Genomic DNA, 25,923 nt, shown 5'->3' with positions numbered 1-25,923 from the left:
CTAGATGCATGTAAACGTGGTGGTAACCACGTTTCAGAATCGTGCGTACATGTCAGGTAAATGATTTTATCATAGGAAAATGGAAGGATATGTGGAGTGCTTCTCGAAAAATATGCAAACTGCCACACAGATTCGTCAGCTGTCTTTGCATTTAGATAGGGCTTCCGAAATATGAATTAAAAAAGAAAACACTTTACCACACAAAGATGGCAACATCTTGAAATAACACGCGCTCTGACTAGCTATAACAGCGCGCCATTTCATGATAGCTAGAAATGCATGGTGCAGACATCGGCGGCAATTACGATTTTAGTTTTGTCACGAATTTTTTTCGGATTTATTTAAATTCTGGTTTCTTTGAATAACGCAAAGAAATCGAGCTATCTGTAATATGAATGCATGCGGGCAAATGTTTATAATACACGCCGTAGATAAAACATTGCCTTTAAGTATGATCACGTAGTTAACGAAATTACATTTATTGGAAAGGCAAAATTCGATCAAACATGTCAAACACCGGACGGAGCAGTTAATAGATTACCTTTCGCAATAAATATTTAAACTACGTCGTTCTGGTTTTCTTAATTTATTCGTTTACCTTTACTCTAGATCATTTCCAAAAAAATTTCCAGAAACTCTAAGGGAAATCTGAAACGGCTGGTTGATAACAAAACCATTTTTATCGGCTTTTTGGTATTAACCCGTCAATTTTTTGGGGAAACAGCTAAATGAAAAACTATCCAGAACTATTGTGCTTGTTTGATCATAGCAAATTATTATTAGGATTACAATGTAGGTTGCAATTACAATCGTTTCTCGATGTGAAAAAAATAAGGCTATGGTGAAACTCCTTAAGCGATAATGTGGTCGACTGGGTACTCCTGTAGTTGTGTGTTTTGTTCTTTGGAAGCATAAATTCTACACGTAGTCCAACGTCGCACTCCATATCGAACGTGACAACTTTGTTAGACAAGTGATTTCTCTTCATATGCAGATTATTACTGACTAAGGATCGGTCATTATTTACCACCTGGAAGAAAAAAAGGGAACAAGGGGGGTGGAACTCAGGCCATTTCAGTCTTGCTACAGGAGGTTTATCAATTCCCTTCTTTGGCTGTTTAGTAGTCTAATTATCCCCTCTCATAGAAAGTGAATTGTCCTTGGTCCCTCTCTTAATACTCTGTTAGCGACGATTAATTCCCTCTCCGTTCCCCCTGCAAAACATGTGCTCCCCCCTGCAAAAATCCCTCTTACCCTTCCCAGGTGATAAATAATGACTGGTTCCTTACCGCATTCTGATTGACTATGAACCCCATAGTCTAACATGAAATATCCCTCCGTGCCACTGAAATAATTGTTTTAATATATTAGCAATGAAAGCAACGAACGCTCCTATCCAATAGAGAAATTCATAGGATTGTCAGTTCTTTTCTTTAAATTAAACGACTTATGAAGCCTTGGTGAGCTATTATGCCCATTTATCATTTTAAGAAATGAAAAACATCACACATTTTGTCAATATCACCCTCTAGTGCGTGGCATACGCAGGTTAGATCTACCGCTCTGCACCACTTGGTGACGAACAATAGAAAAACCCAACAAAAAAAGTTTTTATTACCACAGAATTATTGCAAGTGGAGATGTAATTGCTTCAAGGCAATTTTCGTGATGCCAGCGCTCCGAAGAAAAACGTTACTTCGATGTCAACGGGCTAGATAAACAAAGATGACAACTGTCAGTGATTAAATGTGACATGGAAACTAAGTAAAACCTGTCAAAAAAAAAAAAAAACCACAAATATCTTTAGCCTAAGGCTGTACTATTGAAAAACGTTCTGTTTTTCGTTATGTTTTGCGAATCCCATACCACAATTACAATTCGGATGAAACATTTTCTGGAAATGTCAATTTCATGGCTTTTGTTATTTTTATTTTAGTGTAAAGGCTTATTTTCACAAGACTTCAGCAGAGAGACCCGACCTCAGTAATTTGCATAACAGTCAACTTCCCGCGTCATATGCCAGAGCTGATTAAACCGCTGCTTCTAACTCAAAACAACAGTAGGTGACTGAACTTTAAATATTCCTGAAAAGAAAATTCTCAAAAGCCGTGCATTTATAACAGCAAAAGATATTTTGAACCGATCTACAGTTACTGAAGGTTGCGTTTGGTTCAGCTGACAGGAACTCAATTCACATAACGGAAGGAAATGATGACGACGAGATGCTGCTCCCAGTTGTTGGGAATACTCCTGTTGTCGATAACCCTGTTGAGTGAGTACTAAAGTTATCTTTAAAGGGTTGAATTAATTCAGCGTATGTGATAATTGTATTCCGAGGAGTCGAGGTTATATATGGCTGTCGGGCGACTAGTCTTCGAAAAGAAATAAGGTGAAAACAGAGACCTAGAAATTAGAATGGTTTTAAATTATTTTATGCTTTGTGAGAGCTTACCCACAAAGGCTTTCTTCAGGAAGCAAAGCCAACATATAGGGGATGTAATTAAGGGCGCCGGTTAACCGAGTATCATCATCAGGCACTAAGTCGGATTTCACTCAGTGTTGCATCAGGTTTAATCGGCTTAAACATTCATTGGACATTGATTCAACTTTTCCTTTGTAAGTCTTTCGAAGACCTTTGTAAGGCCTTTAAAAAGGCCGCCGCACAACTTTTTCAAACGAATGTTGGTCAAGTGTTGAAACCGTTTCAAAGAGCCTTCAAGAACCTTTAGCGACGCCACGCTTCGACTTCCGCGCAACATATGTGAGCCTCCTTGGATTCCAAATCGGCTTAGATAATTTGCTGTTAGGCTTTTTGTTCAGAGTCCACGCAAATCAAACGTTGTTTGTTTTGCAGAGGATTGCTGAGAAATGTAACAAAGTTTTATAAGCACGTGCTGAGCTATATTCTGCCTATTTGATCCTTTGTTTTTAACGTAGTGGTTTGTGTTAAGGTATCTAGTTCTTATACTTTCAAAAAAAAGTTCTCTTTCTTAAGCGTAATTGCTTTGCTATCAAAAGAAACATAAAAGTACTTTTGTTGTACAAGTAATCAGCATTTTGGCGCAATTTCCTGTGGACGCTCAAAAGGTTATAATTCCTAGATATCTACTAGAGAAATCACGTTTGACCCATCTAAAACCCAGAGATATTGCGTCCATAGAAGAATGGTATAAGAGATGCGATATCGGATAAAATACAGGATAATAACTCTTGTACATTAAAAATTAAGCAGTGGTAAACACCAAAGCGAACACTACTGAGCTATGGATGCACGCGGGAGGTTGCTAAGCACGAAAGAAGCGTAAGGGTCGCGGGAGGCGATAGCCGAGAGCGACATCTAGCTTCTTGAGTGCTAAGCAGACCTCCCCAGTGCCTCCATAACTCAATAGTGTACAGTGTGGCGTTTACTATTTGTTTTATAACATAACATTGATACATTATAGCAAAAGAGTTCTTTAAATTAACTAATCTTACGTGACCAGAAGAAACAAGTGCGCTCGGATAACTAGTCTTTACATTTGCTCAGGTCAACAGCGTAAACCCGTGAGCAAACGGTGGACGATGACTTGACCAATCAAAGCGCGCTTTACTTTGGTTATGTTATAAAAAAGTTGCTAACAATCTGCTAGTGTTTGTATAAATCAGTACCTTGTCTATGAATTAATTTGCGATTTCTGATATATTCGCTTTGTAATTGTCGGAACTATCTCTATCAGTATTATCCCTATTGCAATTTGTTTCTTTAGGTATTGGGCTTGGCCCTGACGCTTGCGATCCAGATAAGTGTAGACCGTACGCATTTCATGAAATTCTTCAGAATTTCCGCAATGGTCATTGTTTTTGTAGTATGGAATGCAGCGAAAAGGATTGTGAAGAACGCACTGGCAAGGCTGATACATGTGTTCTGAAATGTTTCGGAGGCGGTTGTAAAGGACAAAACTGCGAAGATCAAGTAAAAGAATGTAAAATGCATCTGGGATGTAACGGAAAGGATTGTCAACAGACTTGCAAGGCTACAAAAAAATGTGAAATGAATTGTAGCAGAGGCGGGTGTAAAATACAGAAATGCGAAGGCAAGGTGGAAGAATGCAAAATGCATCTGGGATGTAGTAGACAGCATTGTGAACAAACTTGCCAGGCCAAAACATGTAATATGGAATGTAGCGGAGGCGGTTGTAAAAAACAGACATGCGACACTGGAAATGTGTGCAATATGCGCTGTACCGCTGATAACTGTGCACAGACGTGCAAAGCTGACGCATGTCACATGACTAGAACCTGGCCAATCAGTTCTCAGGATCAGCTTGTATGCTCTGGAAATGGTGAATGTTGTGGAAGTCTCATGTCGTCCTATGACACACTGCCTCTTAGTACGATACTCTATCAATCTTGTCAAAACGAAAATAGCTGCACATGCACCAGATATGCAAATAGTATCTACAGCACTTCAAATTTATACACGTCGAATGTCGTTGCGTCTACCGGAATTCTTCTTTGCGCAACTAAAATTTCAGCAGGGCAAGGAACAGAAGCTTGGAGTGAGTACAATTAGTTCAGTAGGTACTAAATACATGAGTTGCTTAAGATTCTATAAATAGAATAATATCTTTTAAATTGCCATACTCTAACTTCGTTACACTTAATTAGGGTTTTTGAGTGTCAATTTTATTTTAAGAATGAAAATTTTCTTCATCTCTCAGCTCTGCGCCAATCATCGACGCAATCACCGCTATCAATAATCTCACCATTACCATTTCCCTCACCATCATCACAATCATCATTAGCAGCAGAAGCATCTTCATCAACCGCATCAAAATATTTTTTATTATCAAAGCTGGCAACAGCAATATCAGACGCAGCAGCATCAGCAACTGCATTATCATTATCATCATCATCATTATCGTTGTCAGCATCAGTGTCATCACCAGTAGCAGCAGCAGCCAAAACATCAGCTGTTTTGTCGTCATTAATGCCATCTCCATCATCATCACTATTGTTAGTAATGATGACGACAGCAGCATCATCGTCAACCTCTCCATCGCTAAGGACATCGTCATCGACGTTGGCAGCGATTAAGAATCTGGCAAGTGATATCTTCTCTTAACTTTTTTATCTATAATTCACGTAGTCTGCTATTCGTCAACGTTTTTTTCTTTCCTTACTTCAGGTGAATAATTATTTCTCTGAACTAGATGGAATAGAAATTAGTGGAGTCAGTTCCATGATGGTATGAGTTTATTTATTTCTTTTTTTTTATAACTGTAGATAACATGAAAAATGACTAGAAAGAATGACAAATGCATTGAATTAGTTCTTAAGCTTCAAAAACGTCCAAAGTAGCTCCTACATCTGTATGATGGCGGCGGAAAAACTCGAGCTCATTCTATTTCTTCCTTTTTTTCTTTTTCTTTTTTTTTTTTTAAGGAGTTCAAACGGGTCTGAATTATTATCCTCATCGTCGTCCTCATCACCATTATCATCATATTGCATTACTATTGTGATTACTATATATTACAATCGTCAGCTTTGTCAGTATTATCACTGTTATGACATGAACTGGCATAAGTGGAAAACTGATCCCTAAAGAGGATGTTTCGACTTCTTGCTTGGGCGAGTTCTTGGACACCAGTTGGTCATCCTTATTCATTTCCTTATCTATTTTATTATAATCTTACTAGGAATAGAAGAAATATGTCCTTCCTAACATATTGCGCCGGTAAAAGTTTCGTAAAAATCTTTTGTAAGAAAATCCGACTATAATGAGGGGGTCTGCGGGTCTAATACTCATGAGAAACTCAAATCCTTTGTTTAACTCGCACGGGTGCAAATGTTTAGCATCTTACTTTAACAAAAAAATTTCATGCTGTTACAGGAGGCTATAAGGGTTTTTGAAAACTTCATCACCAATATTCAAACCATTTCAAAACGCAAAGAAGAGATCGAAATGACAAGAAAATCCATTTTCAGTGCAGCAGTCGCTCTGGAGGAATTTGCCCTTAATTTTGGCAAGTACCATTTGACTGACACGAATTCTTCAGTGAAGATCGATAGCCAAAAACTAGGTAAGTCAGGGCAATGATATATTCAGATTTGTAATAATGTAATTGTTTGTTAATCCATTGACTAGTTGGCTGATATACAAAATGGTCCGTCCGCTTTGATGATGTAATGAATTGTTGATAAGTGTCATTTCAGATTCATCTGTTCATTCCATTGACTAAAAACTTTCCACAGTGGATTATTTTTTCCGGCGATTAAAATGATTAAAGGCATTTAAACTTTTTATTTTCGATGTCTTAGTGATCTGTAAAGGATTGTACTTTCCGATAGAATATATATATAAAAGTAAAAAACAGTCAAACAAGCATGAGTATTATTTTAGGATTACGGTTACTTTCAGACTAATGCGAAAGACATTTTTTCAAAAATCTGCTATTCTTAATTTCGTCATTTTTTTTCTTTTTCGCCGTCAGTGCTAGCTATACAAAAAGCCTACCGCCAAAATGCTGCCGACCTCTACCTTGGAAAAAAAGGACTGCCAGCGAACATGAAATTATCCTCTGCAAATTTTGCAAACAACGGTTTGTATTTACTGACCTTTCAAATCTTCGATATGCTAATACAATGCATGTTTTTCCTCTCCAAGTTTTTGCAGTTTTGAAATACATCTACTGACACATAGCAGTTTTTTTTGTTGGTTTGCACAATCTATTCTAATTGCTTTTGATTTTAAATTATTCTTAAGTGTGAATAGCAGCTTAAATTTTGTCCATTCAAATAAAGTAAGGAACCGGCAATTTCATCCACACCTGATTGTAAATAAGTAAGATATTTATAGAAATGCCGTTTTGTATCTTAAGCTTTAAGATTTTAGTTAAAAAAATATGAATTAAGCGCTGGAGAAATTGAGGACAGATTCACTCTTTGGCTTATATAAGCTTTAGTCTGTTAGCATTATTCATATGCGGCAGTATATACATCTGGAAACCCAGATAAAAACAAAACTATAGCTGTCGCTGGGCGATAAGCCGTGGCCAGCCAGAGAGTCTACTAGGATCTTTATATACATTAGAAATATAAGTGAGTAAAAATAATTCATGTCTTAATGTTCAATAATGTTCTATGGAATCAATTTCGTTGTTCATATGTAGTATCTAGTGACTCAGCTTAAATGTTCTTGCAATACGAAGTGAACTTGTCAGGACGGCCTTCTGCATCTGTCCGAAGATAGATTCCCTATAGGCTACCACCATTTATTTGATATGCTGCTCGACTTCTCTTGAGCAACCACCAAGGACATCTATTATTATACTTTAAAACATAGCTAGCAGAGCCGCGCAATCCAATTCATTATAAGTAAGCGTGCTCAAAATCCCGATACTGCACGCTGATAGGGTGAGTAATTCGCTTCGCCAGAAATATTTTTTTTCGCTCAACCGGCAATTGTTAGCGCGGGGAAAAATAATATACTTTGCAACAATAATGTATACAAACAGAGACTCGGCCCCCCAGTCCCAAAACAAAGACAATTTTCCGACCTCGGGTAACTCTTACGCTTCTTTCGTGCTCTTCAATCTTCCCGCCTGCTCCATAGCTCGCAAGAGCACGCTAAAGCATGAACCAATCGTTAAATATTGAATGATCTTGTACCCGGGGTATCTGTCTGTGAGCTCTATTTGTTTGTTAACGTTATTAGTTTTATAATTGTTAGTATTATTATTATTATTATTATTATTCTTGTTATTATTATTAGCATTATTATCATTATTGTTGTTGTTATTATTATGGTAGTTATACACATCTGGATGCCAGATTAAAAGAAAAAAAAAAAAAAAAGAAAACATTAAAGCTGTAGGAAGCGAAACCGTAGCTAGCTCTGTGTACAAATTTACAGAAAATATACTACTTAAATTGTCGAATACATAAATCAACTTCAAATTCTATACATAGTTAAAAGAAAGTCGTTAAATAAATAACTAAATAAACAAAACCCTAAAAGTTCCTAATGTTGCGAGTATATTGTTATTACTATAAATTTTTTTATAAATTAACTTATATTATTAAAAACTGGATCATTGGATAATGCAATTCAAGACTTTTTATTGGCTTAGCCATTATGGTATATGAGCCAATATACCATAATCTACAAATATGTTAAGCGTACGCGTCAGCTTAAAATCAAAAGGGAGCAAAAAAATCCAGGTTCGTCTTAGTAAATAATAATTTCTTGGGGGCGTTTTTAATAAAACAACTATTCCACTCGCGCTTGTTGGATATGAGATGATTATAGCCAACTCAGCGCTACGCGCCTCGTTGGCTATCTATCATCTCATATCCAACAAGCGCGAGTGGAATAATTGTTAATTATTAAAAACTAGATCATTGGATAATGTAATTCAAGACTTTTTATTGGCTTAGCCATTATGGTATATCAGCCAATATACCATAATCTACAAATATGGCAAGCGTACCTGTCAGATTAAAATTGAAAGGGAGCTAAAAATGGAATAATATTTAATTTAATTTAACGTTTTTAATAAAACAATTATTCCACTCGCGCTTGTTGGATATGAGATGATTATAGCCAACCGGCGCTACGCGCCTCGTTGGCTATCTATCATCTCATATCCAACGCGCGCTCGTGGAATAATTGTTAATTATAACATAGCGCGTGCTTGTCCTATCTAATTCCTATTGGGTCATCAGGATCAAAATCTTTATGTACGCACGGCCGTGCTCAATAAAAATGACGTGTGCAGTTTCAAAATGGTTGCAAAATTTCCGTGGTATGAGTTTTTTTAGTTAAGGTTTCGGAAAGCATTATCGGTAAATGGATAATCAACCAAACTTTTCTTTGGCTTTCGACCTTCCCGTAAGTAGTTGTTGTTTATTTCACAGAAACATTTGCCCGAGTCGAAAACTCGACTCGCCAGTAAAGGAGAGGTTTTCTGCAAACAGAAAACACGCTTAAAACAAACGAAATTACAACATTAACAACTGAAATGAAAACTCACCGACTGTTCGAGCTTAGGGTTTTCATACAATGACAATAAAACAGCAACCAAACATTCTCGAAAATGAACGTGACGATTATCCTCTCAAAGCACATGGGAGATTGCCCGGATGTTTACGTGAACATAGGCCCGCAATGGGAGTTACACCGGCCCCTAAATGAAATTTACACAAACTATTTCATTTACAAAGGCTATCTGCGACCAGTGCGATTTAACGTGAAATAACGCGAAGCTACTCAATACAAGCAATATAAACTAACTGACCACATCTTAGATCAATGTCATCAGGTGCCGGCGTAAATACACCTAATTATTTTGTCGTCCATATAGATCCACACCAGTTCAAAATATGTTACAAATGTCAAATGCCAGGCCATTGTAGTCTATAAGGTTAGATCAGAGTCTGCGTCAAATAAAACTTTGTAACGCTGCACAGACACGTCCATAACGTCAAGGTGCTACATGAAAGTGTGATCGAGGAATCACCGGATGATTCTAACTAACTAGGAATTTGACAATTCAAGACGACACAGCTTCGTAATTGGTCGTACGAGGGTAGTCACTGTCGTTTTCACCTCCCTCTGTCTTTGGCGCTTCGCGCGGGTCATGACGGTAGAACTGGTCCTAACTCTTGCAGAACGCACAAGCCCATCTTCACTAGGAAAGACTTCAATGATTCGCGCGAGTGGCCACTGTCCTCTGGGAAAGTTTTTGTCAGCTAACAGAACGACATCTCCCACTTTCAGATTCTCCTTTGCTTCATTCCACTTCTTTCGTTCTTGAAGGGTCGGGAGGTATTCACTAATCCACCGTTTCCAGAAGAGATTTGACAGGTACTGCGCTTGTTTCCACTGGCGTTGACAGTAAAGATCTTCTTTGTCGAAAATTCTTGGGGGCAAACTGGAACATGGTCGCAAGTTTAGAAGATGGTTTGGGGTCAACGGTTCTTCATCCATAACATCATCACTGTTTCGCGTCAAGGGTCTACTGTTGAGGATGTTAGTCGCTTCAGTCAGCACGGTGTGAAGCACTTCGTCACAGACCACTTGTTCCTTCAATAGGGCCTTCAAGATTTGACGTACGGACCTGATCATTCTTTCCCATGCCCCTCCCATGTGGCTTGCCCCAGGTGGATTGAAGATCCACTGAATTCCTCTTTGAGCACAGAATCCATCGATCCTTTGCTGATTCCATTCTTCAATCGATTCTTTCAACTCCTTGTCTGCTTTAGTTAAGTTCGTTCCACAGTCGCTCCTGATTTCCTCGGGACATCCTCTCAGGCAAATGAATCTCCTCAATGCATTGATCATAGAATCTGTATTCAAAGTATTTGCAACCTCAATGTGTATGGCACGGACTGACAAGCACGTGAAAATACATCCATATCTCTTGACTCTACTTCTTTTCTGCTTTACGTCTATGGGGCCAAAAAGATCCACCCCGACATATGTGAATGGAGGTTTATGTGGGGTGATCCTGTCTTCAGGTAACTTTGCCATGAACTGTTCTCCGGTGGGTGCCTTTCGTTTTTGGCAATCAACACACTTTCTCAATACACGTCGTACCGCAGAGCGTCCCTTTATGACCCAAAACCTTTCTCTCAGTGATGATAGCACAGATTCCTGGCCCATATGGCCCACATTCGCGTGGTTGTGCCGAATAATTAGTTCTGTCACATGGTGATTATTGGGTAGAATGTAAGGATACTTCAAATCTTCGTTTACAGGAGCACTCTCTAGTCTTCCACCAACTGCCAGCAACCCGTTTCTCAACTTAGGATTCAATTGGAATATCGAGGAGCCCTCCCTCTTTAGTGCCTTCTTCATCAACCGTTTGTTTGCGCCAGGCGAGATGTTACTGAGTGCCTCGAACACCCTTGGAAAGGTAGCTTTCTGGACCTGACGAACAATTTCCTCTTCAGCCTTTTGCAGCTCGAGTGCGGTTAGTTTTCCAACTATGTTTCCTGAACTAATTAGAGGAGATGCATCGTATACTTCCTGCTTGCAAACTTTGCTCTGGAGAAACTTCTTGTAGCGTAAAATCCACGCAAACGCTTTCTTCAATTTCCACCATGAAGAGTAGTAATGTATCAAACCTCCTATTGAATCTTGTACAGCAACAGTGGTGTAGATTCGGCTTTCCTTTCTTACTTCAGGATCGCTATCTTTCAAGGGGGGCACCTCAATGGTTGCTGGCCAGCAGGATTCTTCTTCCCAAAGGAACGCTGGACCATTTAACCACCGCTTGTTCTTGATCATCTCGTCAAGCCTCAAGCCTTTGGATGCATCGTCTGCTGGATTCTCATCTCGGTTGACGTATCTCCAATCTGAGGTGGATGATATGCTACGGATCATGGTAAGGCGATTCGACTCAAAGGTGTGAAACCGCTTGGTGTCATTTTTAAGGCATTTCAATACGGTAGTAGAGTCCGTCCAGTACTTCACTCGATCTATCTTGATTTCCACTTCTCGACTTATGATCTGGTACAGCTTAACTGAGATAACTGCTGCTGATAATTCCAACCTTGGAATCGTGATTTCGTGGATGGGGGCCAGCCGTGCCTTTCCCATGACAAAGCTGCAATGGATGTTGTCGAAAACGTCAACAAGGCGTAGATAGGCTACTGCTCCATACCCTACACGAGATCCATCTGAGAAAATGTGCAACTGAACATTCTTTGTTTCGCCAAAGTTCTTCGGCTTAAAACATCGTTCGATTTGGAATGCTTGCAATTTTGGAACGTCTTCTAGCCAGTGTAACCACTGAACCCTTTCTTGTTCACCAATGACACCGTCCCATCCCACCTTCTTCCGACAAAGTTCTTGTAGTAATAGCTTGGCCTTCATTATGAAGGGGGAGATAAAACCAAGTGGATCAAATAATGAACTAACAACTGACAACACTCCTCGTCTAGTCATTGGCTTCTCTTCCAGTAATCGCTGAATTTTGGCTGACACCTCCCAGATGAATTTGTCAGTCTCTACATTCCATTTTAAACCAAGCGCACACGCTGTGGGCAAATCTTCTATGTCCAAGTTGACCACTGAACTTGCTCTTTCAGATTGTGGTATTTCAGCCAACACCTTCCGGTCATTGCTAAGCCATTTTGTTAACCTGAAGCCACCTTTCGCCAGCAATTCTCTTAGTTGTGAAGACAGCCTTATTGCAATCTCTGGTGAATTTACAGACTTCATCAAATCGTCGACATACATGTTTTTCTTCACGGTTTGAACTGTCACAGGGTCGAATTCTGATTGATAAATCGATGCTGTTTTCTTGAGGCAAAGGTTTGCACAAGATGGAGAAGACGTCGCCCCAAATAGATGTTTCACCATGCAGTACTCTCGCGGTTCCTCGTTCAAGTCTCCATTGGGCCACCATAAGAATCTCAACGCATCCCGGTCCTTGGGCTCGACGTAAACTTGATGAAACATGGCCTCAATATCGGCTGCGATGGCGATAGATTCTTGGCGAAATCTGATCAATACTCCTACTAAAGGATTTGCCAAGTCAGGGCCTTGTAATAATTGCTGATTAAGGGAGGTTCCATGATACTTTGCACCACAATCGAAGACCACTCTTACTTTTCCTGGTTTCAACGGATGGGTCACAGGATGGTGCGGAAGGTACCAAACTGGTCGATCTCTCACGTCTAACTCTTCCCTTCGAACTCTCTGGGCATGCCCACTAACTATGTACTCTTGCATCGTACTTCGGTACTTCGTAAGCAACTCTCCATCTTTAAGCAGTCGTTTCTTCAGAAGTTGTAACCTTTGTTCCGCCATTGGTTTATTGTTGGGGAGATAAGGCAATTCTTCCCGCCATGGCAGAGCAACTTGAAAGTGGTCACCCACTCTTTGCAGGGATTGTTCCATCTTGTATAATGCTTTGTTGTCTTCAATGGATGGTTGGATCGTTGGATCTATTCCAACGGAAGAGTCACCAAAATCTGTTTTCCAAAGTCGCTCGAGTTGGCGATGTAAGAGTTCATCATCAGTATGGTGTTTAACATCAAACGGCTCAGTGTTGGCGTGGACTCCCCTTTGCCTCCACTGACTTTCCTTCGTGTGGACAAAATTCACTGAGCAACCGTGATCCCCTTTCTGACCCTCCATTGGACCCATCACTGTCCATCCCAAGCTGTATCGGATAGCTATCGGCTCATCGTGGTCACCAGATTTACATTCAAGTGGAAGGAACAGGCCAGGATTCTCTTTGAGCCCGATCAATAGCAAGACTTCTCCATATTCTAGCACTGGAATGTCAATGTCTCGAAGATGAGGCCACCTAGTAAGGTCTTCTGTCTTCGCTATACAACTTGTAGAAATTGGCATATCATTGACTGTTTTCACATTCAACAATTCGACAGTAACTGATTCATCCAAGGACTTCACCACCAAATCTACAAGGCAACCTTCCACCTGGGCTGAACCCGTCATTCCAGTCAATGTGAAACTAAGTCTATTTCCATTAAGCTTAAGTTCCTTTGCCAGCCTTTCATGGCACAGTGTCACCTCCGAACCATTGTCAAGCAGAGCATACGTTTCGACCATCCTGTCGCTACCCTTTCCTTGAACTTTGACAGGCAGGATCCCAAGACAAACTCGGTTTTCTCCGGCCCCAGTGGCCGCTACAGTTACTTCTCTATCATTCCCGGCCCCAGTAACATTAGGAAGCAAAGCATTTTCTTGTCTTGCTCGCGATTGTTGTTCAGCATCAGCATTAGCTTCTCCTCCGGTTCCTGTAGTGTGACGATGCATTAGAGTGTGGTGGTTACCTCCACAACTAGACTTCTGGCACTTGAAATTCACTTTGGGGCACTCCTTAGCTATGTGTCCCTTTACAAGACATTTGTTACAAAGTCCACCTTGTTGCACAACTTTCCTTTTCTCTCCATATGTGAAACCTTTGAACCTTTCGCACTTCCAAATTTCATGTCGCTCGGAACAAACCAGACAAGGAGCTTGATTCTTTACGAAATCTGGCCCTCTCTTGATTTCATTCTGACGACCACTGGTTGATCCAGTTCCAGTCAAGAACGTTGATGAGCGGAGGTGAGGTTTGCTCTGATTCCCCTGACTCCTTCCGAGAATTGTTTCTTTAGAGGGTTCAGAGTTCATGTCGTGTCCGAATTCATTGTCCACCAACTTGGCTCGTTCTTTGATAAATTTTACAAAATCTCCAAACTTAGGTCTACGATCTGATACTATAATTTTCCCAGCGCACTCGGTCCATTTTGCTCGGAGGAACATTGGCAACTTTTTGGTTAGCTCTCTCAAAGTGTTCATGTGATTAAGGTCAGCTACATATTCAGTTCCCATTCCAGTCAAGGTTCGATCAGCAGTGTCTAAGTGTCTACTAAATTCTAATAAGGAAGGTCCATCCACATTCTTCAGCCTGGGTAAACGTAGCAATTTCTTAATTTGCGCATCTGCAATTACGTGCGGTTTTCCGAAGTTCTCGCGTAATGTTTCTTTCGCCACTCGATAACCATCAGAAACTGGTAAATTCTCACAGCTCTCGACCGCTTCTCTTGCCTTTCCAGTGCAGTGTTGGATCAGTAGTTGGAGACGCCTAGAGTCGTCAGGGTTGTCCTGTTCCAAATAAGTTTCGAAGTTGTGAATAAATTACACATATCTAAGTGGGTTTCCATCAAACTTGAGGTATTCGACTTTTGGCGAGGTAACCACTTGCCTCAGTGCCTTCACCATTTCCCTTCCACTGTCAAAGTGCTGTACCTGCTGTGCTGGTGTTGTGTTACACTTCACATTTTGTGATGTCTGGGCTCGCGGCATTTGCCAAACAGAAGACCACGATTCTCTGACGGGTTGTTCATACAGTGCTTCTGAAGACTTAATACTGGGTACTACAGAATCAACAAACAAGGGTTTCGAATCCCCACTTGGCAAGCGGGAAGTAGTGTGCTGCAATTCCCAGGGCTGAAAAACAGGTACTGTTAACGAACTTATGATTGTGTTACTTGTAGGTGTCGCAGATGATGTAACGCCACCAACAGTTCCAGAGGCAGGATTGTCTAAGGAGGATGTAAATCTAAGTTGTTTGGAACTTGACAGATGAGAGACTGGTTGTAAGGTCGCGTAACCATTTGGCTGAGCTGAGTTACACGATGAGGCAGGAACGACGAGGGCTTCCCGTTTGGGGTGTGGCAGAAATGATCCAGATACTGTTTCATTTAAATAATTAGTCGTAGACAGAGATGGAATAGTAGAAACTTGTGGTTTGGGGGATGGTGTTCGATTCATTGTAAAGGGCTCTAAAGTACCCTTTAGTTCGGTCACACCTTGTAATTTAGGTGGCTGACAATGTTCCCTTTCATGACTAATTGATAATTCCATGCCTCTTCCTTCTTCTCCTGTTTCTTCTTCATAAATTTTTAATGACATAGCAGCCTTTTCTGCCTCCATTTCGGCTTCCATTGACTCTCTTTTCCTTCGAATCTCTTGTTCTTCTTCGTCCAATCGCTGGCGAATCTTCAATTGGCGGACCTTAAGCTGAGCTAAAGCAAGAGCTTCTCTTTTTCGGGACACCGTACTCGAAGATGTCTTTGAACTCGATTTGGAAGCTTTACTGCCCGGGCCTTTACGTCTTAAGCTTGAAAATACACTGCTGTGCTGATACTCGGGTCGCCACCATTTTACAGCGGTATCGAGATTTAATTTTCGCTCCATTTGCTCCTTATAACCTTTCTCAGCCTTTTCCAACGCCGAAGCGTCAACACCAACAACCAAACACTTGCAGTATTTATCATGAGCATCCACAAATTTAATCCATCCATCGTTAAAATTTTCCATTTCCCTTGAGATTTCGTCCTGGGTTCCGCCGTTTTCCATCAAACGGGTAATTTCGTTGTATATTCTGGTCAGATTTCCAACATAGCCGGAGCGCGAATTGTTTAGAGCGCGTTTCTTCTCGTTCAAATATCCCTCGACGTCTTCAACTTCGTTACGCGAGTTAACTTGAATGTTTCCTGTGCCGTTTTCTTCTTCCATTTCCATCGAACCGCCCAACGCGGTCATGTGTGTACGATCACTCGCTTGTTGATGCGAAGAATTCAAATGTAGCTCAAGGTCATCTTCCATAATTCCAAATTCGAAGTGTTCCAACCGAGCAATATACCCGAAACAAAATTACGATGCCTCCACCACTTCCAAATCCTCTTATGGAACAAGTTAAACCTCTAAACTCCACGACCAATTCGTAGAAGTCGAAAGCTGTTGTTTATTTCACAGAAACATTTGCCCGAGTCGAAAACTCGACTCGCCAGTAAAGGAGAGGTTTTCTGCAAACAGAAAACACGCTTAAAACAAACGAAATTACAACATTAACAACTGAAATGAAAACTCACCGACTGTTCGAGCTTAGGGTTTTCATACAATGACAATAAAACAGCAACCAAACATTCTCGAAAATGAACGTGACGATTATCCTCTCAAAGCACATGGGAGATTGCCCGGATGTTTACGTGAACATAGGCCCGCAATGGGAGTTACAGTAGTCAAGGCAACAAGCACAACGAAAACGAAGCACAACAGGCCCGTTTCCGGAATTTATCGGAACAGGAGCTGGAGAAAATTTTAGCTGAAAGACATTCAGCAAGAACTAAGAAGACTACAAATTGGTCTTTGGCAACTTTTCAACGTAAACGTCTCTTTTGACGACGTTTTTTCTGTTACATTTGTTAAACCTACCGAAAACCATTTAATTACAAAATCAACAAAACAATCGGAGACGCCAACATTTTACATCTACAATGAAACAAGGTTATTTAAAAACAGCAGTCACGCATTATCTATAAACTTAATGGTATTACCATTATTTCCTTCCTTAATTTAGCTTGGTGTAGTGAGAAAAAATACAGACACTGCTAGAACGAATGTCGCCTGGCCAACTAGATACAAACCTTCGCAGATTCTACGCAGAGGACAGAAATAAATCCGGAGATGTGTACAGCAAATTTACTTTCCTTGGTTTTCGTCACGGCATTGAAAGATATCTGAATGCAGTGCCACTGAACAAAGGCCTAAAGCTAACTTCTGATCTAAGATTTAAAAGGCCAAACGAAATGCGGAATGTGACAGTTGTCAGCTTGAAGCGTCAGGGAAAAGAAAACGTAAAACACAAACCGGCGATTGAAAACGAAGATTTGCTGCGGCTAAAATCCTCGCAAGTTCTCGCCTTGAGCAGCCCACTTTCTCTGCTCCGTAACGTGTGGTTCCATTTCTTCCTCTTCTTTTGCAGAAGAGGTCGAGAGGGTCTGAAGACCCTGAAAACAATCAGCTTAAAGTTTGAAGTGGAGCCAACAGGCCGCAACTTCGCGACGATGGCGCACGATGAAGCTACCAAAAATTATCCTGGTGGAATTTCCGACGTTTCAAGCACCGAAAAGTTGGCCCGAATGTACGAAACAGACGACGTGAATGACGGCTATAAGGCTTTGAAATTGTACATGTCCAAATTAAACCCGAAGAGCGAGTCGTTTTTCCAATATCCAGGAAAGAACTGGAGTTTTGACGAGAACATCTGGTACGAAGCGCGTTCAGTCGGAGTTAACTCGCTCGACTCCATAATGAGAAACATTAGCGAAGCAGCATCCTTGTCGAGGCTTTACACCAAGCACAGCGTCAGGGTGACAGCCATAACTTTGTGGTCTAATGCAGGAATTCCAAACAGGCACATCATGGCGATCTCCGGTCACAGAAATGAGCAAAGATTTGCTCATTACAACACGTACCCATCCACATCCAAGCTTCGCAGTTGCAGTGAGGTCCTGTCAAACAGCCTTGTCAACGGCACAACCGAGTCCTCTTTCACCAGTACTACTGTCCGTCAAAATAACAGTGTCGTGGTGGCTCACGACAAGAATGCAAATTTCGCGGAGTCCGTCTTCGGCAATAATTGCACTGTACACGGCAATGCGAACATCGTTTCCAAAAATGCAAATCCCACTACTTCTGGTCTTTGACTTTTACCAACCAAGCTTGTTTACCAAACCTTGTGGGCACTTTGACTTTGTTAGGTTTAAAGAAATTCACTCACTTTGTAAGAGACGACTTTTTCATTGACAATTTTAGAAATTAGATGAAGCGTTCCGTTCAACTGTCGCTGAAGCGATTGTGGTGTGTTTATAACCAGCCAATGAACGCCTTTATACTGCACTGTGAGAACTTTGTAATCAATCAGAAAAACGAAACGTCTTTCAGTGCCCAAATTGTTGTCGTATGTTATAAAAGAATTGTTTCATGCTTTTAGCAGTGCGTCTATCGAGTTAAGGATGCACTTGGGAAGTTTTGAGATCACTCAAGAAGCTAGAGTTGCTCTCGGCTGCGGTTCGAGCAACTCTTACGCTTCTCTCGTGCTCTCCAAACTCCCCGTGTGCATCCATAACTCGATAGACGCACGCTAAGCATGAAACAATACTTAAATGTACAATAGTGTAGTTTAAGTACAAAAATATATATTATATATCTAATGTAATTCGATATTTAAGAACTAAAAGCTTCTTTAAATAAGTACGTCTTTAAATATTTTTTTAAAAAAATTGAACGATTTTGAATTTCTAATACTGTTCACCTCAAGACCTTGAAAGATCTCGCAATGTTTAAGCTACTACTCCGCACGGACTTCTGCATCCTTCTCAGGCATTCTCTACTTCGTTCTGCTCCTAGCAAATCCCTAACACTACTGTACAGCTCATTGGTGTAGCCCCCCAAAACATCGATTATAACGTTCACTTGGTTGATCTTGTACCCCGGGTATTACTGCTTCAACTCCCAACGTAGTGGGGCGTACTTGAGAGTTTTCTACTTCTCTTCCTGTTCTCTATTCTCCACCCAGGGGAAACTCATCTCTAAGAGGGCGACGATCTGATTTTCCTTGTCCACAATCTTCGTGTCTACTAGGTTCGCGTGCAGTTCTGTGTGAACCGCATAAACCGGAACATCCCAATACACTGTCGCTTGTTCGCTCTCATATAAGGGCTTTGGCTGTGTTGCAGAGTACCAAGGAGGTATCACCTCGATTAGTTGGTAGTTTTTCAACAACTCAAAAAAGAGTATTTTCAGTGGTTTGTTGTGTCTCGCCAAATACTTTGTTTGTGCCAGAGCACTATACCCTAACAACACATGGGCAACAGACTCCTGGGCCTTTCCAGCCACACATCCTGCATCTACATCGGGATCATCCGTTGTCTTGGTTTTCGTTGAGTTGTACAGCTTAGTTGGAAGTAACTGCTCGTATACCTCCATTATCCCGGCTATCGTGTGCGTTGGTGCCGCGCGCCATTCCGTCATCCAGGAAAAGCACTCACTGTCAATGAGCCGTCATCTGTTTTCCCTGCCATTTCTTTTCTTTAGAATCCTCAAAACGATTACTTATTACTATTATTATTATTATTATTATTATTATTATTATTATCATTATAATAACAGTAGACCACACAATGATTTGTAAACGAGGGGGCATTGTTATCCAACGGCACAATGAGTTGAGAGACCTCGAGGCAGACATTTTGAGTATAGTCTGTACCGATTTCGAGGTCGAGCCAGTTCTCCAAGACATCACTGAAGAACAACTCAGCAGAGGATCTAATAGAGCACAAGAAGCAAGATTGGACGTTCGGGCGCGTGGCTTCTGGGATCCCCAGAGCTCGGCGTTCTTCGATGTTAGGGTTTCCCACCCTAATGCCGAGTCTTACAAGGACCAGGAACCGCAGCAGATTAATCGCATCCATGAAAACGACAAGAAGCGGCTGTACTCAAGGAGAGTGTTGGATGTTGAGCATGGCTCGTTTACGCCGCTCGTATTTAGAATTACGGAAGGGATGGGGATGGAATGCATAAGAAAGATGCCACAGCCGATTGGCCGAGCCGACAGCTGCTAAGAAAGGGGAACGATACTCGCAAAATAATTTCCTGGATCCGAGCAAAGACATTATTTGCCCTCCTTCGGTCGGCCTTAGTTTGCCTTCGAGGATCGCGGGTGAAGCGACGTGCTGCGTATCACTATAATAATTGTGACGTTGAAATCGCAGCTGCCGAGGGAGCCATTGACACTGTTCAATGATTTTTTAGCAGGCTTGTATATAGGGTTCTAGATTTGCCATTCACCTTTCTCTTCTCTGTATAGTTTTAGATATGCTTTTACTTATCAGATTATTAGATGTTGAATCTGTTCAGATTTCACTCCGTTACTTATAGTTTTCCAGACAATTTGACAAAAAAAAAAAAAGAAAGGAGTAGATGTGAGCCGAAAGGGAGTTATTTTGGATCGTTTTTTACGCTGTTAATATTTTGTATTGTAAAGGATTTTAAGGAAACTATTGCTAAATAAAGATTGTTATTTTAATTATTATCATTATCATTATTATTGTTATGAGTTTTCCATGGAGTTCATGATATAATTTTCTTAGCCCAATTTTGTTTCCTTTTTCCTTTTTTAGTATCAGTCGTTGCTGGGATACTGCACAAGGATCTTCATGAAGTACTATTTATAGATCAACCCTTCACAATCACAACAGGCAACACAAGGTGAGGGTACTTGCCTAAGTTTCTGAACCAAATGTGCCTTCCAACAAAAAGAAACAAAAAAGAAACTCGATTCGTTTAACTAACAAGGTCATCAATTTTCAAATTCTATTGAAAGAATGATTATTCCTGTAAGTCGATGACTTTTTCAGCGTCTAATAAAGAATCTTTAAAGTAACACTGTTTTGTAAACGCTCCTAAAAGAAATACTATGGTCAAAATTAATCAGGTTCATGCTTAAATTCTATTTTCTCTATAGGTATTTGGACTCTGGGATAATGGCTGTGGCAATGGATCCAAGACCAGAAAAATTGCAAGAGAATGTCATCTTAAAGTTCAGAAACCTAAATGTAGGAACAAGAACAATTTTAGTATGAATTGTTTTATGTTGTGTTAACTATTCCAAAGAGATAACATCTATTCTTTAATTAGGTCCATGAAGGAAAGAGGAAATGTATGTTCTGGAGTAGCTTAACTGAAAGGTAACAGCTGGAAAGTATCATTTACCCAGTTCCAGAAGTAATTGGATCTTGAATCTCAAATCTTGAAAAAATATTTTATGAATATTATTCTTGAAGGTCCGAAGATTCCCCACTCGATTTTGATAAAGCCTTGAACCTTTCCCCACGTTCTGAAAACGACTGTCAAGGTCAATCTGTTTGCTCTAAAATTGAAGCCACTGATTTGTTAAATCTTATTTTTATGAATATTGCTGATAGACTCCTTCTATGAAATATAATCACATGTTCACTGATTTGTTAATTTACATCATTTTCCTTGTTCGTTATCTTTGCTTGTTGGCTTGCTTTCTTTTTTCACCTAAGTTAGGTTGTAATAATGCTTAGCGACTCTATTTAAGAATTATGTAAAGACGACTTTATGAGAGACAGGGAGCTGAAAAGATGTCATCAGATGTCAATATCGAAAGTATTCGATGATGTGTAGAGGTTATAAACTCATGGAAGGAGGACAGAAAATTAAACTGCTGGTACCCCGATGGTTATTCGGGTTAATCTCTATATTTTATCATTATCATTACTTTTGTTCTTATTATCATTATCATCATTATTATTATTGATATTATTATTAATGATATCATCAGTATTTTATTTTTATTATTATTATTATTATTATTATCATTATCATTATCATTATTATTGTCATTATCATTATCATTATCGCAGAGAAATCAACTGATTGCAAATGCAAATCAAATGAATCAATTATTATTATTATTATTATTATTATCATTATTATTATTATTATTAATGCTATTACTGTTATTGTTATCATTATTATGCGGCAGTATTTTCATTTCGATGCCCAGAATAAAAACAAATCTATAGCTGGGCGCTGGGCGATAAGCCGTGGCAAGCCCCAGCGTCGACAAGGATCCCTATATACGATTAGAGATAAAATGATTACTATCATCGTTATTATTAGTATTATTGTCATTTTCAGTTCAGGTGAATTTTCAGAGAAAGGATGCTATGTAGTTGCATCTGAAAGCAACTCAGAAGAAACAGTTTGCAGCTGCGATCATCTGACTCATTTTGCTGTCTTAGTTGACTACAATGGCAGCCCAGGGGTAATGAATTTATGTTCAGCATTGGTTATACAGCTCGTTTAGGTTAATTAACGACATATCTATGTCTCTTCATGTCTCTTTACAGCTCACAGAGGAGGACGAAACCATTCTGGAAATGATCACATACGTGGGATTAAGCCTTTCTATCCTCGGGTTATTTTTGACGATTATTCTATATTCCTTCCTCACGTAAGTGCTGTAAGAATAAAGAGCTAAGTCTCTACAAAATCTTGAAGGTTTTGGGGCTTAAGTAAGACCAACTTGCCTAAAAAAAAGATAAATAAAAAATTAGATTAAACAAAAATACTAGTAATAATTATAATTATAGCAGTTTAACGAACGATAAAAAGCTGAATGGCAAGCAACAGCGAGTAAGAGAAACTAGTACACAAAATACCTTGTCAAAGATTATCTTGTCTTGTTTTGTTTCTGTCATGTCTGAGTTTTTTGTTTTTGTTTTTGTTTTTGTTTTTTCTGTTCGATTGTTTATTTTTTCATTGCTTGCTTGTTTCACTAGAGACATATGGCAGCCTCTGTCGCAAATACGTTTAAGTCTTTCTGTAACACTCGGAACTGGACAAATAATCTTTCTCGCTGGTATAAATGCCACAGAAAATACGGTAGGTGACATTTTCATCTATTATAGTTTATTTGCTTTTTAGAGGCTTAAAGATGTTTTGTGAAATAAAAAAAAAACATTAAAAACAGAGAAAAATTATTATCTTCCTTGCAGGCCTCTTGTATCACAGCAGCAGCTTTTCTGCAGTATTTCCTGATGGCTGCCTTCTGTTGGATGTTGGTTGAGGGAATTTACTTCTACCTGCTTCTTGTGAAAGTTTACAACATCAACGCCAAGATGCACATGTATCACGTCATATCATGGGGTATTTTTATTTATCTTGTTGCAAGTTATTTTTATTCTTTGAAATCGTCTCAAATTGAACGCATGATTTCTTGACTTGCACTGACTTTCTTCTACTTCTGTTTAGGTTTGCCAATAATCATGGTGGTCATTTCATTAAGCATAGCGTCTGGAAAAGATGGAATTCAGAGTTTTACAAGTGAAAAATAGTATGCGAAATTTTAACTACTGCAGTTGTAGTTTCTTCCCTTTCTTTTTTTTCCATCTCCCTCTTTTTATTCAAATATTCTGAATTTCATGAAATATTGCAGGCGTTAAGGCCTCTTCCATTCTTTCTCTCCATAATTTTCCTTTGGCTTGAATCTGTCTTGTTTTATTTTGTTTGATTTTTGTTACACTTTAAGGATGTTTTGATGCAGGGGGGTTGGGGGGGGGGGGAGCTAGGGGCTATTTGCCTCAAATGTATTTTCATCTATTAATTTTTTTATACTCGTTCCCAGTTGCTGGCTGTCCTCGACTAACAACCTGATCTGGATCTTCGTGACATTTGTGGCTTTCATTGAAGTTGTGAGTTTGTGATAAATTGATACCTCATCAGTATTTTCAACCCCTTGCTCGTACAAAATGTTTACGGTCTTTGAAACTCCACAGTATTTTTTAAAGATACCCTCCTTAGTGCTGACGTCGCAGTACGAAGGAATGGACGTGTCATATGAATCCATTCACCATGAAACTCACAGGGAAGTTTTCTGGTCCGTTGCGGTTGAGTTTAATCATGAAGATTTGTGAATTGATTCCTCTTGCCCTGTATATTAGCAAAGTAATACCCTGGCGCAGCACAGGGTTCTCTAGTCCTCATTATAGAGGCACCAGAGCGAGCAGGCCCGCTTACCACTGGGTATTTAATCTCTTAAAAAGGGTTCAGACTTATACTTTTTCAAACGCTCGTAACAAGATGGATAAAACTTTTCTTCTTCGATGATATATCTTAGATTTCGTGCTTCTTTCAGCTCAACATTTTGATAATCGCCCGAGTCGTGAAGGAGATGAGTACATTAATCCAACCAACAAGGAGAGACAACCATATGCAGCAGATACGGTTAGTTTTCAAATTCAACAGCTATCTAATAGTTGTCATAAACTAAACTCGGGGGAGGGTACATAATAAATAGTTGCTACACAGACTTCTCGAGTAATGTGAAGAAATAGTTGCCTCATCTAGCCTCACAGTACTTGCCTATTTTCCAACCTAGATATTCTTGGGCGATGAGGCACTATGATTTAGAAACGGCTATTGTTATTGATATTTCTGTCGTTCTTCAGACTTGGCATTAAAACATGTGCGGTAATGATTCCACTGCTGGGTGTCACGTGGGTCTTCGGTCTTTTGTTACCATTACACAAAGCTTTCGCTTACATTTTCACAATCTTCAACTCTACTCAGGTGAGCTTTTAAAAAACGTGGTTAATAGTGAAATATTAGTCATCCATTTAACACTTACTTAAATACCATGATCAGACACTTTAACCGTGGTCAGATGATACTGACTATTCAAATTAATCTACCCAACACGAGACATTCTTATTGGCTCACGAGATATGTGACTTGCTTCAGTCAATTCATTCTTTCGCCATATTTATTATGATTGCTGAGAGGAATACCAAACGATCGAACCTCTCTCACCTCGGATTGTAAAAGGGTTAATTCTGAAATAATTGTCTGTTTTAGGGTATCCTGATTTTCCTACTTCATTGTGTGCGAAACAGCCAGGTGAGTTCAATACAATAATGAAGATGTACACAAAACGAATTGTGAAGTTTTTAGACATAAAGAAAGACTTTTGCGGCTAGCAACTGAGATTTTGTCGCCTTTACATCTACAGATTAGAGAGCGCTTAAAAAGAAAGATGAGCATCATTTGTCCTTCTGCTGCAGATCAGGGAAACTCTGTGAAGAAGACCTCACAAGTTAATCCAAGTAGTGTCGGCAATGTGTGGGCAGTCAAAATGCAGTCCTTCAAAGAATAGCATTATATAGTACTTCGGTAATTTAATTTGACCGACATTAAGTGATGGCGTTTTTCCAACTGTAAACAGTGAAAAATCCCCAGGGAAAAGCCCACAGGTTGATGCAAGTGATGTTCAAGACGTGTGGGCAGTTCAATAGCAGTCGAAAAATGAGTTTGAATTTAAAAAAAAAAAAAAAAAACGCAGCATAAATACTTTGATTAAATAGACCGAGAATGAGAGTTGATAGTTTAAAACGATCAATCAGGCCAAGGTAGTTGACATGTAACAATTGTTGAGTTTCGACCTGTCGGTGAAGGTAAGTGGTTCCGATCACGTCGTCGGCTGTAAGAAATCTGATATTTGATGCAAGGAGTCTAGCTGATCCTCCGATAGGTCTGCCTTCCAAGTCTTAAAAACTGTTAAATACTTTTTTTAATTATCGAGCTAGGGGCTAGTCCCATGGAGCTTTTTTTTCCTTTACTCATAGACATATAAAAGTTTAGTAATTATAGGATCATCGTATGCAATCAGGGAATGTATGTATTAGCTGCAAGCCAATGTATGTAACTAACAAAGAGGTTAGCTCTCGTATTTTAGATTTCAAAGCAGTCTGTCCTTGAAACAATGGATTTTTTGTCTTTTAATTATTACCTTCCTCGAGGGATGCATGTCTTACACTCAAGCATCACTTGTTTAAGATTAATCTGCATTTCACTTTCTTTCCTTTACTCCCCTGTTTAGTGATATTTGATAATGACGTTATCTTGATCCACATTTTGGGAGCCCAAGGCAACTCTAAGTTACCTGCAATAGCACAAAAAATATTGGAATTTTTTTAACAGCGGTAGTTAAAGTCGAGTTTTACAGTTATAGTTTGTAAATGAATAAATGGATAAGGACATGAATA

At 39.6% G+C, this 25,923-nt stretch overlaps 3 protein-coding genes across 3 annotated transcripts; 2 read left to right on the top strand and 1 right to left on the bottom strand.

Moving 5' to 3' along the window:
• Positions 1-1,789: 1,789 nt before the first annotated feature.
• On the top strand, positions 1,790-25,923 carry LOC111338929 (adhesion G protein-coupled receptor L4-like). Its single transcript, XM_088749197.1, has 19 exons — positions 1,790-2,272; positions 3,747-4,538; positions 4,701-5,083; positions 5,168-5,227; positions 5,873-6,062; positions 6,474-6,581; positions 20,473-20,560; positions 20,817-20,907; positions 20,990-21,039; positions 22,019-22,145; positions 22,231-22,334; positions 22,663-22,765; positions 22,879-23,029; positions 23,135-23,216; positions 23,508-23,574; positions 24,018-24,106; positions 24,331-24,451; positions 24,737-24,778; positions 24,891-25,923. The coding sequence occupies exons 1-19, from the start codon at positions 2,209-2,211 to the stop codon at positions 25,032-25,034; spliced, it is 2,856 nt and encodes a 951-aa protein (XP_088605323.1). The 5' UTR covers positions 1,790-2,208; the 3' UTR covers positions 25,035-25,923.
• LOC148736858 (uncharacterized) lies at positions 14,636-16,423 on the bottom strand. The gene is made up of 2 exons (XM_088748572.1): positions 16,381-16,423; positions 14,636-16,314 (listed from the first exon to the last, which is right to left on the bottom strand). Exon 2 carries the CDS (start codon positions 16,112-16,114, stop codon positions 14,642-14,644), a length of 1,473 nt encoding a protein of 490 aa, XP_088604698.1. The 5' UTR covers positions 16,115-16,314; positions 16,381-16,423; the 3' UTR covers positions 14,636-14,641.
• LOC148736857 (uncharacterized) lies at positions 16,540-18,162 on the top strand. The gene has a single exon (XM_088748573.1). The coding sequence runs from the start codon at positions 16,909-16,911 to the stop codon at positions 17,995-17,997; it is 1,089 nt and encodes a 362-aa protein (XP_088604699.1). The 5' UTR covers positions 16,540-16,908; the 3' UTR covers positions 17,998-18,162.

This window comes from Stylophora pistillata, chromosome 2 (assembly GCF_964205215.1).
Source record: "Stylophora pistillata chromosome 2, jaStyPist1.2, whole genome shotgun sequence".
NCBI classification, from domain to species: domain Eukaryota; kingdom Metazoa; phylum Cnidaria; class Anthozoa; order Scleractinia; family Pocilloporidae; genus Stylophora; species Stylophora pistillata.
The sequence above is the reverse complement of the archived record's forward strand: the minus strand, read 5'-3'. Positions and strand labels throughout refer to the sequence as shown.